The sequence below is a fragment of the Sander lucioperca genome, chromosome 11 (assembly GCF_008315115.2).
Source record: "Sander lucioperca isolate FBNREF2018 chromosome 11, SLUC_FBN_1.2, whole genome shotgun sequence".
In the NCBI taxonomy this organism is placed as follows: Eukaryota; Metazoa; Chordata; class Actinopteri; order Perciformes; family Percidae; genus Sander; species Sander lucioperca.
Window position 1 is genome coordinate 24718227 of NC_050183.1, and position 13971 is coordinate 24732197.

The 13971-nt window shown below is 41.1% G+C and overlaps 1 protein-coding gene across 1 annotated transcript in view; it reads right to left on the reverse strand.

Annotated features, from left to right (window-relative positions):
- The window catches only part of LOC116067103 (NACHT, LRR and PYD domains-containing protein 12-like), a 60229-nt gene that overhangs the window by 41592 nt on the left and 4666 nt on the right, over positions 1-13971 (reverse strand). The window contains exon 2 of the mRNA XM_031323423.2: positions 13595-13741. Coding sequence (XP_031179283.2) covers positions 13595-13741 — 147 coding nt within the window. The remainder of the gene's footprint in view (positions 1-13594; positions 13742-13971) is intronic.

Genomic DNA, 13971 nt, shown 5'->3' on the forward strand with positions numbered 1-13971 from the left:
TTTACATCACATGAGAAATGAAATGGGATTTCAATATCAGGATTTCATTTTTTCTGCAATAATACAAACTGTTACAATATGAGATACAAACATGAAAACAGAACATAAACAATTTATAACGTTTCACTAATAATGATTATGTTTGAAGTTTTATATACTTTTTGATATATTTAAAGTCAAAAGAAAAGATGTTAATACAACAACTTATTAAGATGTTCTGGTTAAAGACAGCACTGTCTTTTCACCAAAATCCAGAGATATTATAACTGATTATATTATTAAAGTTTGCTGGTATTCAGTGTTTCTAGAAAAACCAAGAGTCAGAATGGTGTTTCAGTTTGAAGCTTGGATTAAATCCAGACTTTCTGCAGGTTTGACCTTCTTGTCCAGGTGGAGGGTGGAGCAGTCTGGATCAACAGAAGTACAATGTCCCTCTCCTTCCTCTCTCTGAAGGTTTCTGTTCTCAAACTGTTCTCTTCAGGAGACAACAACAAACTTCGAGCTACCAAGCTACACGCTGAAAATATCAAGTTTAGAAGAAGATGTGGACGGTGCGAAAAGACAGGCTGCTCGGTTCTTTCTGGGAATGATTGTAAAGATTTACAAAGATTATGTTTAGGGCATTTCCTCTCTAACTGGGATGTTTTGGGACTGATTGGTGGGATTGCTGTGGACAAAGTACACATGGAGATACACTGGTAAGAGCCAATGAGGTTTAACCATGTATCAGCTAATTTCAATAGCTCACATTACTGTATTGTGTCAACAGTTAACTTAATTATTACAGATATTGTATGAGGCGTTTTCGTTTGCGGGGTGCAAATGTTCCACCAAAACAAGTTCCTTCCTGAGACTATTTGGTAGAGCCACCGTCGCTGCGTCTGGAGCTTAGCGCCACCCAAGGCCATTGGGATTGTTTTAAAGAAATGCAAACAACCGAGAGAGTCTGTTTATTCTATCCCAGAATGCATCTGTGTTGTAGCCAGACCTTCCTCCACAGCGCTGTGGAGATAGAGCTGGACATTAGAGACTAAGTGTTGAGCAGAAGGAGTGGAGGAGTCTCAGTGTGTCTGCAGAGACTGTGTAGAAGGACAGAGCAGCAGCAGAGCAGTCCAGATACACTGATGATACTCTGTCAGATCCAGGAACACACAGAGATGATGGAGGACTCCACATCGGGTCTCAACACATCCTCCTTTCTGATCATTCTTGGTCAGACTCCTCCCATCTGTTGAGAGATGAACAACAGAGGAGATAAATGAGTGTTTCCAGAGACGCCGTTCATCAGCTGTCAGTCAGTGATGCAGCACATCCAGTATAAAGAGCAGCAGAGACTTCAGTCCTGTTCAGACACCAAGTGGAGCGGCTGTGTAGCGCAGCCTGCTTCCTTTTAGCTCTCATGTTAACGTGTTGGAGTGAAGATCACAGACCTGCAGAGACTTTGGGCATCAAGTCTGTTGACTCTGCAGATTTAACTGAAGTACACAGTGAAAATAAACTGCTGAGTCCTGAACGCATCATTACTGCAGAAACAGAGACGATCACTGCTCACTTTAATGATGATTTACTGCTGTTGGGTTCAGAGCTGTTAAAAACCATCTGAATGTTCAATCTACTTTTAAATATTACAAGATATATATTTTGTATGTTAATATGGAGTCTGTATATACAAACAAAACAAATGACAGAAGGACAGATATGTATGTTAAAGACTGAACAGTAAAACATCAGCTGTGATTACTGGACTTCAGCAGAGCTTCTGCTCTGTATGAAGACCACATGGTTACTAAATGTAACGCTGGTTCTATGGAAAAAGAGCCAGTGATGTGCAGGCTTCAGTCAGACTGATCTCAAATCTCAGAACTGTGACAAAGATGAACTGATCAGTAACTTAGTGTTGAAATGAGAGAACAAACACTTTGAGATCATATTTGATGGTTGGACAGTTCGATGTCTCTGTACATTTTGTGATGCTGTCAGCTGTAATCCAGATTTAAGTCCTTCAGACATGAACACAACAACAACAGTCGTCTTTAACTCAACTCAAACACAAGATCACAACAAGCTTCTGGCTCATCTGATTGGCTGACTGTCCTCTCTCTCCTCTCACAGCTTCACTGAGAAGGTTGGAGGTTTACAGGAAATACTGGATCTTTGCTTTGATATTAACTGTGTTTAGTTCAATACTGCTGAAACCAGCATGGACTGACTCCAACCCACTACTGACCTCAGAGTGTCCAGTCGACAGTTTGGACTCTTCACAAGATCACACAGCAGCTTCACGTCTGAATCCTGCAGCTTGTTGTATCTCATGTCCACCTCTCTCAGATGGTATGGGTTGAACTTCAGAGCTGAGGCCAGAGAAGAACAGCTGATCTCTGACAAACTGCAATCCCGCAATCTGGAAAATAAATAGATTTTTATCTTCATGATTTATTTTTTATCCAATCAATAGTATATTGATCCTTTAAACAGCTGCATTGGGTGTGTCTGTGTGTGTCTGTGTGCCTGTGTGTGTGTGTGTGTGTGTGTGTGTGTGTGTGTGTGTGTGTGAAAGTAGTAGAAAAAAAATTTCTACTTCAGCACGTAAACTTTATTAATTTAAAACCAATATTAGTTAAGATGACCTTCTGTATACAGATGTGACCATTTACTAACAATTATAAACATTCATTGACTTTAACAACTAACAGTGGACATGTTCTACAGTTTCCTTAACAAACAAATTTCTCTTGTGATTGCAGACTAAATTTACTACAAGAAACATGAAACTATAAACAAAAACATTTACAAATTCATGGATTAAGTTATGTTTGTTCATAAATTAGGTTCAGTTGTAAATTATTCAGAGCTGAGACCAGATAAGCACAGCTGATATCTAACAAACTGCAGTTCCACAATCTGAATAAAGAGTAAACGTCACACTTGTGACTGTCTGTTTGTTAGTGTTTCCTGTTTTATTTTTTAGTAGTCTGTTTTGCCCCTAGTCTTGTCTAGTTTACTTCCTGTCTGTTTTGTTTTCCCGCCTGTATAGCTGTCTGCCCCACCCTGATTTCTTTCACCTTCTTTTTTTAAACAACAAAATTGTCATAATGTCATATGAATTAGGTATAAAGACCATAATTTTTTAAAGCGTTAAAAAAATGACAAAAAGCATCAAAAGCAAAGGAAAAAGGGCCAAAAACGTTGTGGAAAAGAGACGGAAAAGGTTCAACACAACACAAGGGTTAATAAACACAAGTCTTCTGGGAGTGCAGACTAAATGTACTACAAGAAACATGAAAATATAAACAAAAGAACATAGGTGTAAGTTATGTTTGTACATAAATTAGGTTAACTTGTTAATTAAACATATTAGATCTATAATAGTAACAGAATCAGTGAACTGACCTCAGAGTCTCCAGTCTGCAGTGTGGACTCTTCAGAAAACCACACAGCAGCTTCACTCCTGAATCCTGCAGCTTGTTGTAACTCAGGTCCAGCTCTCTCAGATGGGAGGGGTTGAACTTCAGAGCTGAGACCAGAGAAGCACAGCTGATCTCTGACAAACTGCAGTACTCCAAACTGAAAAAAGAATACATGGCGATAAAAATCAGTTTCTAATTCAATCAATATTATATTGATCCTTTAAACATCTATATGTCTGTGAGTGTGTGTGTAATAGAAGGTAAGGTAGTAGGAGGAGAGTAAGATAGGAAGAGGATAAGACAAGGTGAGGAGGAGAGGAGGAGAAGAGGAAAGGAGGAGAGGAAGAAAGGAGGTGAGGAGAGGAGTAGAGAAAGAAGAGAGCATGAGGAGAGGAAGAAAGGAGGTGTTATTTGTCAGCTAACGTGATGGGCTAACTGACCAACTGACTGAGGGATAACTGAGTTCAGGCATCAACACCAATACGAGGCACTGGCACACTTTTGATAGTCCTACTCCTAGCTCAAAAACCTTAACTCCTATCACTTAATGTTTAATATTGTTACAGATATGACACCCTGCTGAACATCCTGTGCAAGAAGAAGTGTTGTGTAAGAAATGTGAGGACAGTTAGCTGTCTGAAAAGGGCCTGTTTCTGATCTCCTGATATTTCTGGTATGATTTAGTAAAGGAGGCAGTGCGGCAGTCAGGGAAGGACAATTGGACATCTTGACAATCTGTGCGTTCGGGAAAAGTCCAGAACGGCATAAGAAAAGTCTAATAAAGTGATATTAACAGCCAACAGCACAGGGTGCTATTACGATCACTTATACTGTGTATACGTGTAAAAAAACTGAGAAAGAAGAGTAGGCCTAGGCTACTGCAGGGCGAAATCAAACCGCCGGCAGATCGGGCTGGGTTTACCCAGTAGTGAGGCTTTTGTTTACCCAGTCTATAGGCCTATTTCATTAGACGTGACAATGTCTAACGTAAGGAGAAAGGTGGATGGGAAAAATTCAAAGAAAAGAGGGCCAAGTCTCTCGAGACTGATGCAGCAAAATGCAAAAAGCTCACATAGCATCCACAGCCTGGTCATGATGAGGGACAGACAGCAGAGTTAATTTCACATCAGCAAGAGGTGCCAGGAGCAGGACACATTATAATAGGCTGCCTTTATCCCTATCTTAGCGAATTGCACAGTCAGCTATCAACATGGGTGTACATCATGATTATGAAAATCATCATGCCTTTTAGTGCTCTCAAACTTAATGTGTTTAATCATTTCTGTTAGGCTAAATTGAAACATTAAAATGCATTAGAAATTAATCGCAGGTTGACCACAATTTCACTTTGTTGTATGAGAGGTTGTAGTGAGCTCATTTTTGCTGCTAAGATGAAAACTATGGTATTGAATTAAACGGGAAAACATCATTACATGCATTGGTACCGCTCTAAACATGCTAACAAACAGGGAAGGGGGCTAAATAATGCACCAAATCTAACCAAAAGTTTAACCAAAAAATACTAGCTTGCACTTTCTGTCTGTCTTCCATCAGAGTGTCTTTCATATTTGCGTTTACTGTTGCGGAACTGGCAAAGACCTGGGGTCTTATTTATAAAACTGTGCGTAGGATCCTTACTAAAAGTGTACGTACGCCCAAAAGCCCAAAATGGCGTACGCCAAAATAAAGTCAGATTTATAAAACCGTGTGTACGCACACCTGTAAGCAATGTTCCCTTTATAAATAAGAGATTACCTACAAGTGTGCGTACGTGAATCAGCCGCTTATCCCGCCCTGTACACGCCCATTTTTAACCATAAATAATTAGTGATACAAATTAAGATTATATATGATATTTATATATATATATATATATATAAAAAAAAAACACTCAACTGTCTGACATTTCCCTCTGGAAACAGCTGCTTTCCCCCAGAGTGGCGAGTACCTGTATTTGGACCGAGATGGCACGGTTCCGGCATGTTGCCCTCTCTACTGGACCCAATTCAGTACATAGATCCAAGAGCACAGCTTTATGGAATTTAATCAGCATATTAGCCAGTCATCGTGATGGTCAGTGAAGTCTCTTTTTCTCCTAATTCTGACATTGGCGGAGTCCTCCTGCAAGGCCAGCAGTGCCATCATGCAGCATTACGCACGGGGGTCACCGCAGTATTTATATGTTTACAACAATTTGTGATTGTTAACACCTTGCCAACACAGCATCAACTAGTGGTATCCCCCACCCCGAGATACAATTTGAAGACGAAAGAAAGTCCAATAGGCAAACACACTTTTCTTCATGCAGGTTTTGTCACAAACAGTATTAAAGTTCGGACTGATAACGAGGACATTAAGGGTAATGATTGCATGAGAGCTTAATGGCTGTATTTTCAGACTTTGACATTTGATGATATATGCACAGTATTAAAGACAGATATTTAGTTATTTACACTGTGTTCTGCCGTTATGTAATGGTAGGGTATTTGATGCTATCCTGTAATCCAGTTGGGCCATCCCCTCCACCTGCGCTCCGTAGCAGACAATGTGACGGTGAGACAGCGGCGATTAAATATTAAGACATTTTTTTAATTAAGATTTGAGTTGGAGGTGTTTATGGAACAATTATGAATGAATGAATGAATGAATTTTATTGGTCGTAACCAAAGGGTAGGGTCGGAAGCTTCAGCTTATATAAGGCCCCCCCTTGTCACATTTTTAAAATAAACTCATTTTCAATAAAATCGACAAGACGGAAAAGATAAAAGCAATTATACGGAAAGAAAAAAAAAAAAGAAAAAAAGCAAATCAAAACATGCCTACATCTACCTACGTACATACATACCTACATACATACACACAGACAGACATACATACATACATACATACATACCTCATATACCCATTTAGGGTCAGTGCTTATATACATTGCAATTGCCACCTTAAGGTAAATAATATCATAATTAATGACGACAACCATAATGGTAATGATGCTTATCATCATCAACATGACTATCCACCTTCGCACACAATAATATTACTCAATATCTATACTTATCTAGTATCATATCTTTGAACCCTTTTTTAAATTTAAAAACATTTCCGATATGTTTTAATTCCCTTGGCAATGCGTTCCATAACTTCACGCCACAGACAGAAATGCACCTGCTTTTCATTACTGTGTTACAGGTAGGTTGTTTCCAATTAAGGTCACCTCTGAGAGCATAACCCCCTTCTCTTTCTCTAAACATGGTTTGAATGTTGGGGGGAAGTAGATTATTTCGGGCCTTATACAGAACTAACGTAGTATTTTGGAATTAGAATTAGTATGATAATTGAAGCTGACATTATTCACAATTCGTATAGCTCTTTTCTGAACTGTGTACACTGTCTGTAGAGTGTTATCATTCAGTACAAGCGCAAATAACACTGCTGGATTTAATCTTCATGATAATGTGGATGATATGGAGTGAAAAAATATGCGTGAGGCATCAATACTTGAAAATATTAAGAGTAATCGTTATTCCCATTTACTTTCTGCAGTCTGACTTCAGTTCACCACCTCACCATCTGCGTTGCCAATTCCTATTTTGTCTCCAAAATGTGCGTACGCATGGGTCAGAGTTTGCGTGGAGGACCGCAAATTCTCCCATCAAGTTTGTTTTTTATAAATCACAACCTTTGCGTGGGAAGTGGTGTACTCACATTTTCAGCTCAACTCTCAGTGTAGTTTTGGTATAGCCCTACAAAATATCTAATCCCCATGTTCAGGTACAGCAAGTAGCTTACTTCATACTTCTACATTTCATTATTTGTATTTTATTTTCAATGCAGATGTAATGGCATTGTACATTTTTTGTTTTTATTTGAAGGCTGAGGCTTCATTAATAAACACAACCCCAATTACCATCATTTACCGTAAATACTTACCGTAAATACCTTGTCTGATAGGCTGCAGTATTGTGGCATAATATCAGGACATTCTGTTGTGCACAGCTAGGGGCGAATGGCCGGATGATGGGGGTATTTGGAAGAAAGTCCAAGACTGTTTTTTTAACCCCAGTCCGTCCCTGGTGGCAGTTGGTGGACATGGCTTCACTTGGAAACTCACTGTGCCTTGTGTGAAAGTCACTGTGAATTTTGCTTCTGCCTCACTCCCCTCTGTCAGTTGGGCCCTGCCCTCTGAGTCTGAGGATTCCATCCCATACAAACCAATGTAAAAATGTCAGAGGTGCTTTTGTTCTAAGCCTCAAAGAGGGCTGAATATTTTAAAAAGTACTGATGGGATTTGTTTTAGGAAGTTCCTGTATGGGAGTTTTAAAGTGTCCATGACAGAGACTTCAGTTATTATGAATCTAGAAGTTCTGTAAAATACACTTTTTTTTTGTTTTGAAGGTTATATATTAAAAAATCGTTATTCCATAAAAGGCCTTGGACTTATATATTGATGTGTCTCTGTCATGTGTCTCACATAGAGTTCAGACTAAATTTGTTTAAACTGACAAACTTCAAAAAAGATTAATTAGTGCTCAGTCAACCCCAGAAAACAAGTGAACTGAAGGGAATTTAAAACTTCTGTTATGGATTTAAATTTGGTAGATATAAACTGTACGTGAGCTCAATACATGAACTGACCTGAGAGTCTCGAGTCTACAGTTTGAACTCTGCAGTCCAGCACACAGACACTCCACTCCTGAATCCTTCAGCTTGTTGTCACTCACGTCCAGCTCTCTCAGGTGGGAGGGGTTGGGCTTCAGAGCTTAGGACACGACTTCACAGTCAGTCTCTGAGAGGTAACAGCCATTAAGTCTATGATGACGAATAATAAAACATTTAATGTGACACATTTATCCTAAAAACAGACTATTTTATTTTTATCACAAAGCACTTTCACAATGGTCTGATGTTTGATTCAGATATGTTGAGGTGAGAGGTCACAGGACCGCTTTCAAAATGCCCATGCCATATAGACAGAGATCCATTCTGGATGTTTTTGTCTATATTTGATCATTCCAATATCATCCCCTCACATGCTCTCTCACATCAAGCAAAAATTATAGATATTAGGGCTGTGATTACCCTAATATATTTGATTCTATTCACAAACTCAATATTGATTTGGGATATTTCAGTTGCTAAACTAATTTAACTTGTAAATGAAAGAGATGATACGGTTGTACAAGGTTCCCTCTAACCTGCTGCATAGAGACAGAGCGCATCACGTCATACTCTGAAAGCTACGCCCACCGGAGGGGAAAACAACTCTCCGCTCTCTGTTGACTTGGATTGTGTGAAGGTTTCCTCCTCGTCATTGTCATCTGCTAGCAAACATCAGAAACATCCCTAAAATCTGGTTTGTGGTGGTATTTACTACCAACAGGGCAAATAACCCAGAACGTAAGTTTTATAAGTTGTCTGCCCGAAAAACTGAGCTTTTAGGAAGACAAAAGTGGAAACAGATGTCAGGAATAAGCAGAAATAATGGGGAGACACTTAGCTGGGGGGCGGGACTTAAATGCCTTTTTAAAAGTCTCAATGTTTACATTAAAGCAGTTACATTAATGTACTTTTTATTCAACATGAACAAGCAATGAAGTGCAGCTCTACAGACAGTCAGAGTTTAGATACATTTCATTCAGATTTCCTTTTAAAATGGCCAGCAAAGCTTTTGCTTCTCCAAAATGTATCCTGTAACTTGTAAAATAACTTTGGAGCATTATCTAACCTTCCCGACAGCTAGCATGACATAGTTGATACCAATGGATTTCTTAGGTCTTCAAGACCCATTCTGGATTTTATCTATCAATATTGGATAAGTCAAATGAAATCAATTTAAGTAAAATGTGAAAATGAACAGAAATATCCTTAATAAAGTAGTTCAGAATCTGCTCATAAAAATATGATCAGAATAGCTTAATGAAAGTTATTATGAAAAAACTTAAACTTCATGTGATGTTAGTTCAGCAGATCACAAATAATAAATGTCTGTATATGAAATAGACACATTATAGAAACACACTGCTGACTCTGTATACACTGTAAAAAGGCTGTCTGTTGTGATTAAATGATGACAGAAGATACTTTAGCTACAAACACAAAGATCATCATCGTCTCATTCTCACAGCGTTTGAGACAACAAAGATATTTGCAGAGTAACATGTAGAGTTATTTACAATAAGGTTTATCTTTTATAGTGTGTAAGTTTTATATTGTTCATGTGTGTAAAGTCTGTATATTTACTCTAATACTGATGGCCTCAGCTTCACATTGATTTAAAATGATAATCACATCTAGACTTACTGAGCCTTTCTGCAGTTCCTCACAGCTGGAATCAGTCTCCGTCGTCCCTCCAGTGATGTTGTGTTGTACTTGTTCAGGTCCAACTCATCCAGAACCTCCTCTGACATCTGCAGCATGTAGGCCAGAGCTGAGCAGTGGATCTCAGAGAGTTCCTTCTCTGATCTGTTCTCTGACTTCAGGAACTCTTGGATCTCCTGATGGACTGAGTGGTCGTTCATCTCTGTCAGACAGTGGAAGATGTTGATGCTTCTGTCAGGAGAGATCCCATACCTGTTCATCTCCTTCAGGTTGTTGATGGCTCTCTGGATGATTTCTGGACTGTTGTCTGTCTGACCCAGCAGGCCTCCTAAGAGTCGCTGGTTGGACTCCAGAGAGAGGCCATGAAGGAAGCGGACAAACAGGTCCAGGTGGCCATTATTACTTTCAAGGGATTTCTCCATGGCTGTCTCCAGGAAGATATCCAGGGATGAACTAACATAGTCTTCTCCCAGGAAATCCTTCAGTACCTGTGTGTTCCTGTTGGTGTAAGAGTGGAACAGGTAGACTGCAGCCAGAAACTCCTGAACACTCAGATGAATGAAGCAGTAGACTGTTTTCTGGAAGATCACACTCTCTCTTTTGAAGATCTGTGTACAAACTCCTGAGTACAGCGAGGCCTCTGTGACATCCAGACCACAGCGCTCCAGGTCTTCTTGGTAGAACATGATGTTTCCTTTCTCCAGCTGTTCAAACGCCAGCCTCCCCAGCTTCAGAAGAACTCCCCTGTCAGCCTCCGTCAGCTCCTGTGGACTCGTCTCATGTCCCTCAGCATACTTGAGCTTCTTCCTCTTTGTCTGAACCAGCAGGAAGTGTGAGTACATGTCAGTCAGGTTCTTGGGCAGCTCTCCTCTCTGGTCTGTAGTCAACATGTGGTCCAGAACTGTAGCAGTGATCCAGCAGAAGACTGGGATCAGACACATGATGTGGAGGCTCCTGGATGTCTTGATGTGGGAGATGATTCTGCTGGACAGCTCTTCATCACTTACTCTCTTCCTGAAGTACTCCTCCTTCTGGGCGTCAGTGAAGCCTTGTACTTCTGTTACCCTGTCAACACACGCAGGAGGGATCTGATTGGCTGCTGCAGGTCGGGAAGTTATCCAGACGAGAGCCGAGGGAAGCAGCTTCCCCTGGATGAGGTTTGTCAACAGCACGTTAACTGATGACTTCTGTGTGACATCAGAAACAGCCTCATTGTTGTTGAAATCCAGTGAAAGTCTGCTTTCATCCAAGCCGTCAAAGATGAAGAGAACTTTAGAGCCAGCGAGCTGCTCTGCTGTGACCTCCTGTAATGATGGATGGAAAACACGGAGCAGCTCCAGAAGACTGTACTGCTCATCTTTGATCAAGTTCAGCTCCCTGAAGGAAAGAGGAATCACCAGACTGATAACTTGGTTTTCCAAACCCTCGGCCCAGTCGAGACAGAACTTTTGCACTGAGAAGGTTTTTCCAACGCCAGCGACGCCGCTCGTGGCCAGGTGAGTCTTTAAAGATGTCACAGCACTTGATTGGAGAGTCATGGAGGATCTTCTTCTTGGAAGCTGTCTCGAGCTGCCTCACCTCATGTTGGGTATTAACCTCTTCACTCTGTCCCTCTATGATGTAGAGCGCAGTGTAGATCCTGTTGAGGAGGGTTCCACTTCCTGTTTCAGCTCCTTCAGCCACACGTTGAAATGTCCCCTTCAGCCTGATCTTATGTTTCTGACGACCAACATTCACTAAAAAAGAACAAAGGTGAGAGACAGAACAAAGAAAAAGAAAAGTTGACAACTTGGTGATTATTTTTATGACCAATATGAAAACATTCAGTTAAGTTTAAGATGGACTTAAACTAATATTCATAATCACGATAAATGTCTGCGCTGTCTGACTCAACAACGCTGCTTACCCCTCTCTAAAAAGTTACTCTTCTTCAGTTCACACTATGCATCAGAACACACTTCTTTATCCTGGTCTGTTATAAGTCCACCTTTAATCCGGTTCACCTATTTTAATAATTGCCAAAAGTCATATTTTATTCTTGCTACTGCTGCAGTGGCTAGGAGGCTACCGGCGGTCTGTTTTTACCACTGGGAGCTAACAACCATACTTAGCTGGATCGACTGGAATACAAGCAAAGCCCTGACCTGTGATGACAGCGAGCTGCTCAGAAAGGCAAAAAAAGAGATCTCCAACCTTAAAGAAGACATCCGTCGGCTCTCAGATGAGCTCCAGAATGCTGAGCAGTTTCTTGACCCGTCTCCCAGTCCTGACCAACTTCGTAGTGGCCTTGCACTCCATAATGCAGCCAAACTCAACCCTCCAAGACACCATCACATTGGACACCTCTGCCTGCCATCGACCCTCCTGCTCAACCCCAAACCACGGATCTTCATTTACGGAGGTGGTGACCAGGGGCCGCAGGACAGGCTTGGATGGGTCCGTCTCCCCACCTTGTGTGAGTCTCTCCAACCGCTTCACTGCCCTAGCTGACTCCAAACCGGTCCATTCAGCTGATCCCCCCGCGCCTCCTCCTCTCATAGACCAGGACCCATCAACAGTGTCTGTCGGCCCCGTGACCCCCTCACAGCCGGCGGCTGAGGGTGCCGGTGCCATGCGGGTGGTTCATGATCCCACCGGATAACCAACTCACCGGCCTTCTTCCCGCACCTCGATCTCTCCGGCCAGGCGCAGGATCTTAAAGGAGGCTGTTCTCCGACAGGGACATCGCCCAGCCCCGATGCTGCTGGCTCGACACACTCACCCGCACATCTGGGCCCCCCCCCCCCCCCCTCCCCAGCAGCGAGCCTTCTCATATTCCCTCTCCTCGCCTCCTATTCGCACCTTGATAGTGGGCGATAGGATCATTAGGAACATCCATTACTGTAATGCCACCACACGCTGTTTTCCTGGCTCCCTGTTTCCCAACGCATCCAGTTTAAACTCCTCCTCACCCACAAAGCCCTCCATAACCAGGCTCGTTCCTACCTCACAGACCTGCTCCACCGCCACAATACCCCCCCGGAACCTCCTCTCCCCACCACTCAGGCTCACGTACCGTACCTGGTGTGACAGAGCTTTGACCATTGCAGCACCCTCCCTCTAGAACTCACTACCCATACACATCCATGACCGTACTGCCCTGGAGACATTCAAAACACACCTCTTCAGATTAGCTTTCCACATACAATAGTCTTACATTTCTCACCTGATAGTTACTGGTTTTATTGTTTTTAATTGCTTCTAATATGCTTGTTTTATGTGGTGGTTTTATTGCTTATCCGTGTGATATATGTGCTGGTTTATAATGTTAAGTGTCTTTGAGTACCATGAAAAGCGCTATATAAATATATGTATTAATATTATATATATTAAATATTATAATATTAAATGTCTCAGTATTACAACAACCAGTTGTGTGTTCAGACATGAAGATATCAGCAGACAGATGGACAGACTTACTTTGTTCAGAGATGCTCTGATTGGCTGTCTGCAGTCCAGCTCTGGTTCTGGATCTGGACGGCTGCTCCTCCTCAGAAACATCACTCCTCTTCCTCTCTCTGTGAAAACATTTCTTCATCACTAAAATGATTTGTTGATTATGTTGAAAAATCAGAATCAATAGTGGACCATTGAGCTTAAATTAGATTAAAAAGAATAAACTTAAAAAATATATATATATAATCAATGTGAGCAAAGCTTCTCTACAAATGCTGTTCCACCAAAATGTTATGAAAAATATTTACAGTGACTTCAACAGTCACCCAGAAATTTGAATATTTTCCTGAAGTGTAAATTCTGAAACAGAACATTTTGTCTTAATGCATCATCATCATCTTCTTCAGGTCAGCAGACAGTAAACAGTCTCTTACTTTGTGTCTGAGGGTCCAGGTTCATTACTGAAGAATGGAGGTTCCTCTTTGGACCAGTCACTCTTCATAGACAGACAGCCAGATACTACAGACTCTGCTCCATCCTCCTCTTCCTCCAAATCACTCATCTTCTGATCTGAAGTCAGTCTGAGAGGTAAAACAGGAACACTGACTGTGAGTTCACAACATTTGGAGGAAACAAGTTTGAACAACAGTCACAGGCAAGACTGAGATCATTTCTGCATTCATCATAATAGTTTGAATATTTTCTGAAGTATATGCATTAAAATGTGAGTTCCACAACATACGTTGGACCTGGTTGCTGTTGAGCAAAACAGGTTCAGTAACAATTAATGATGACAAACTGTAGGAAATGC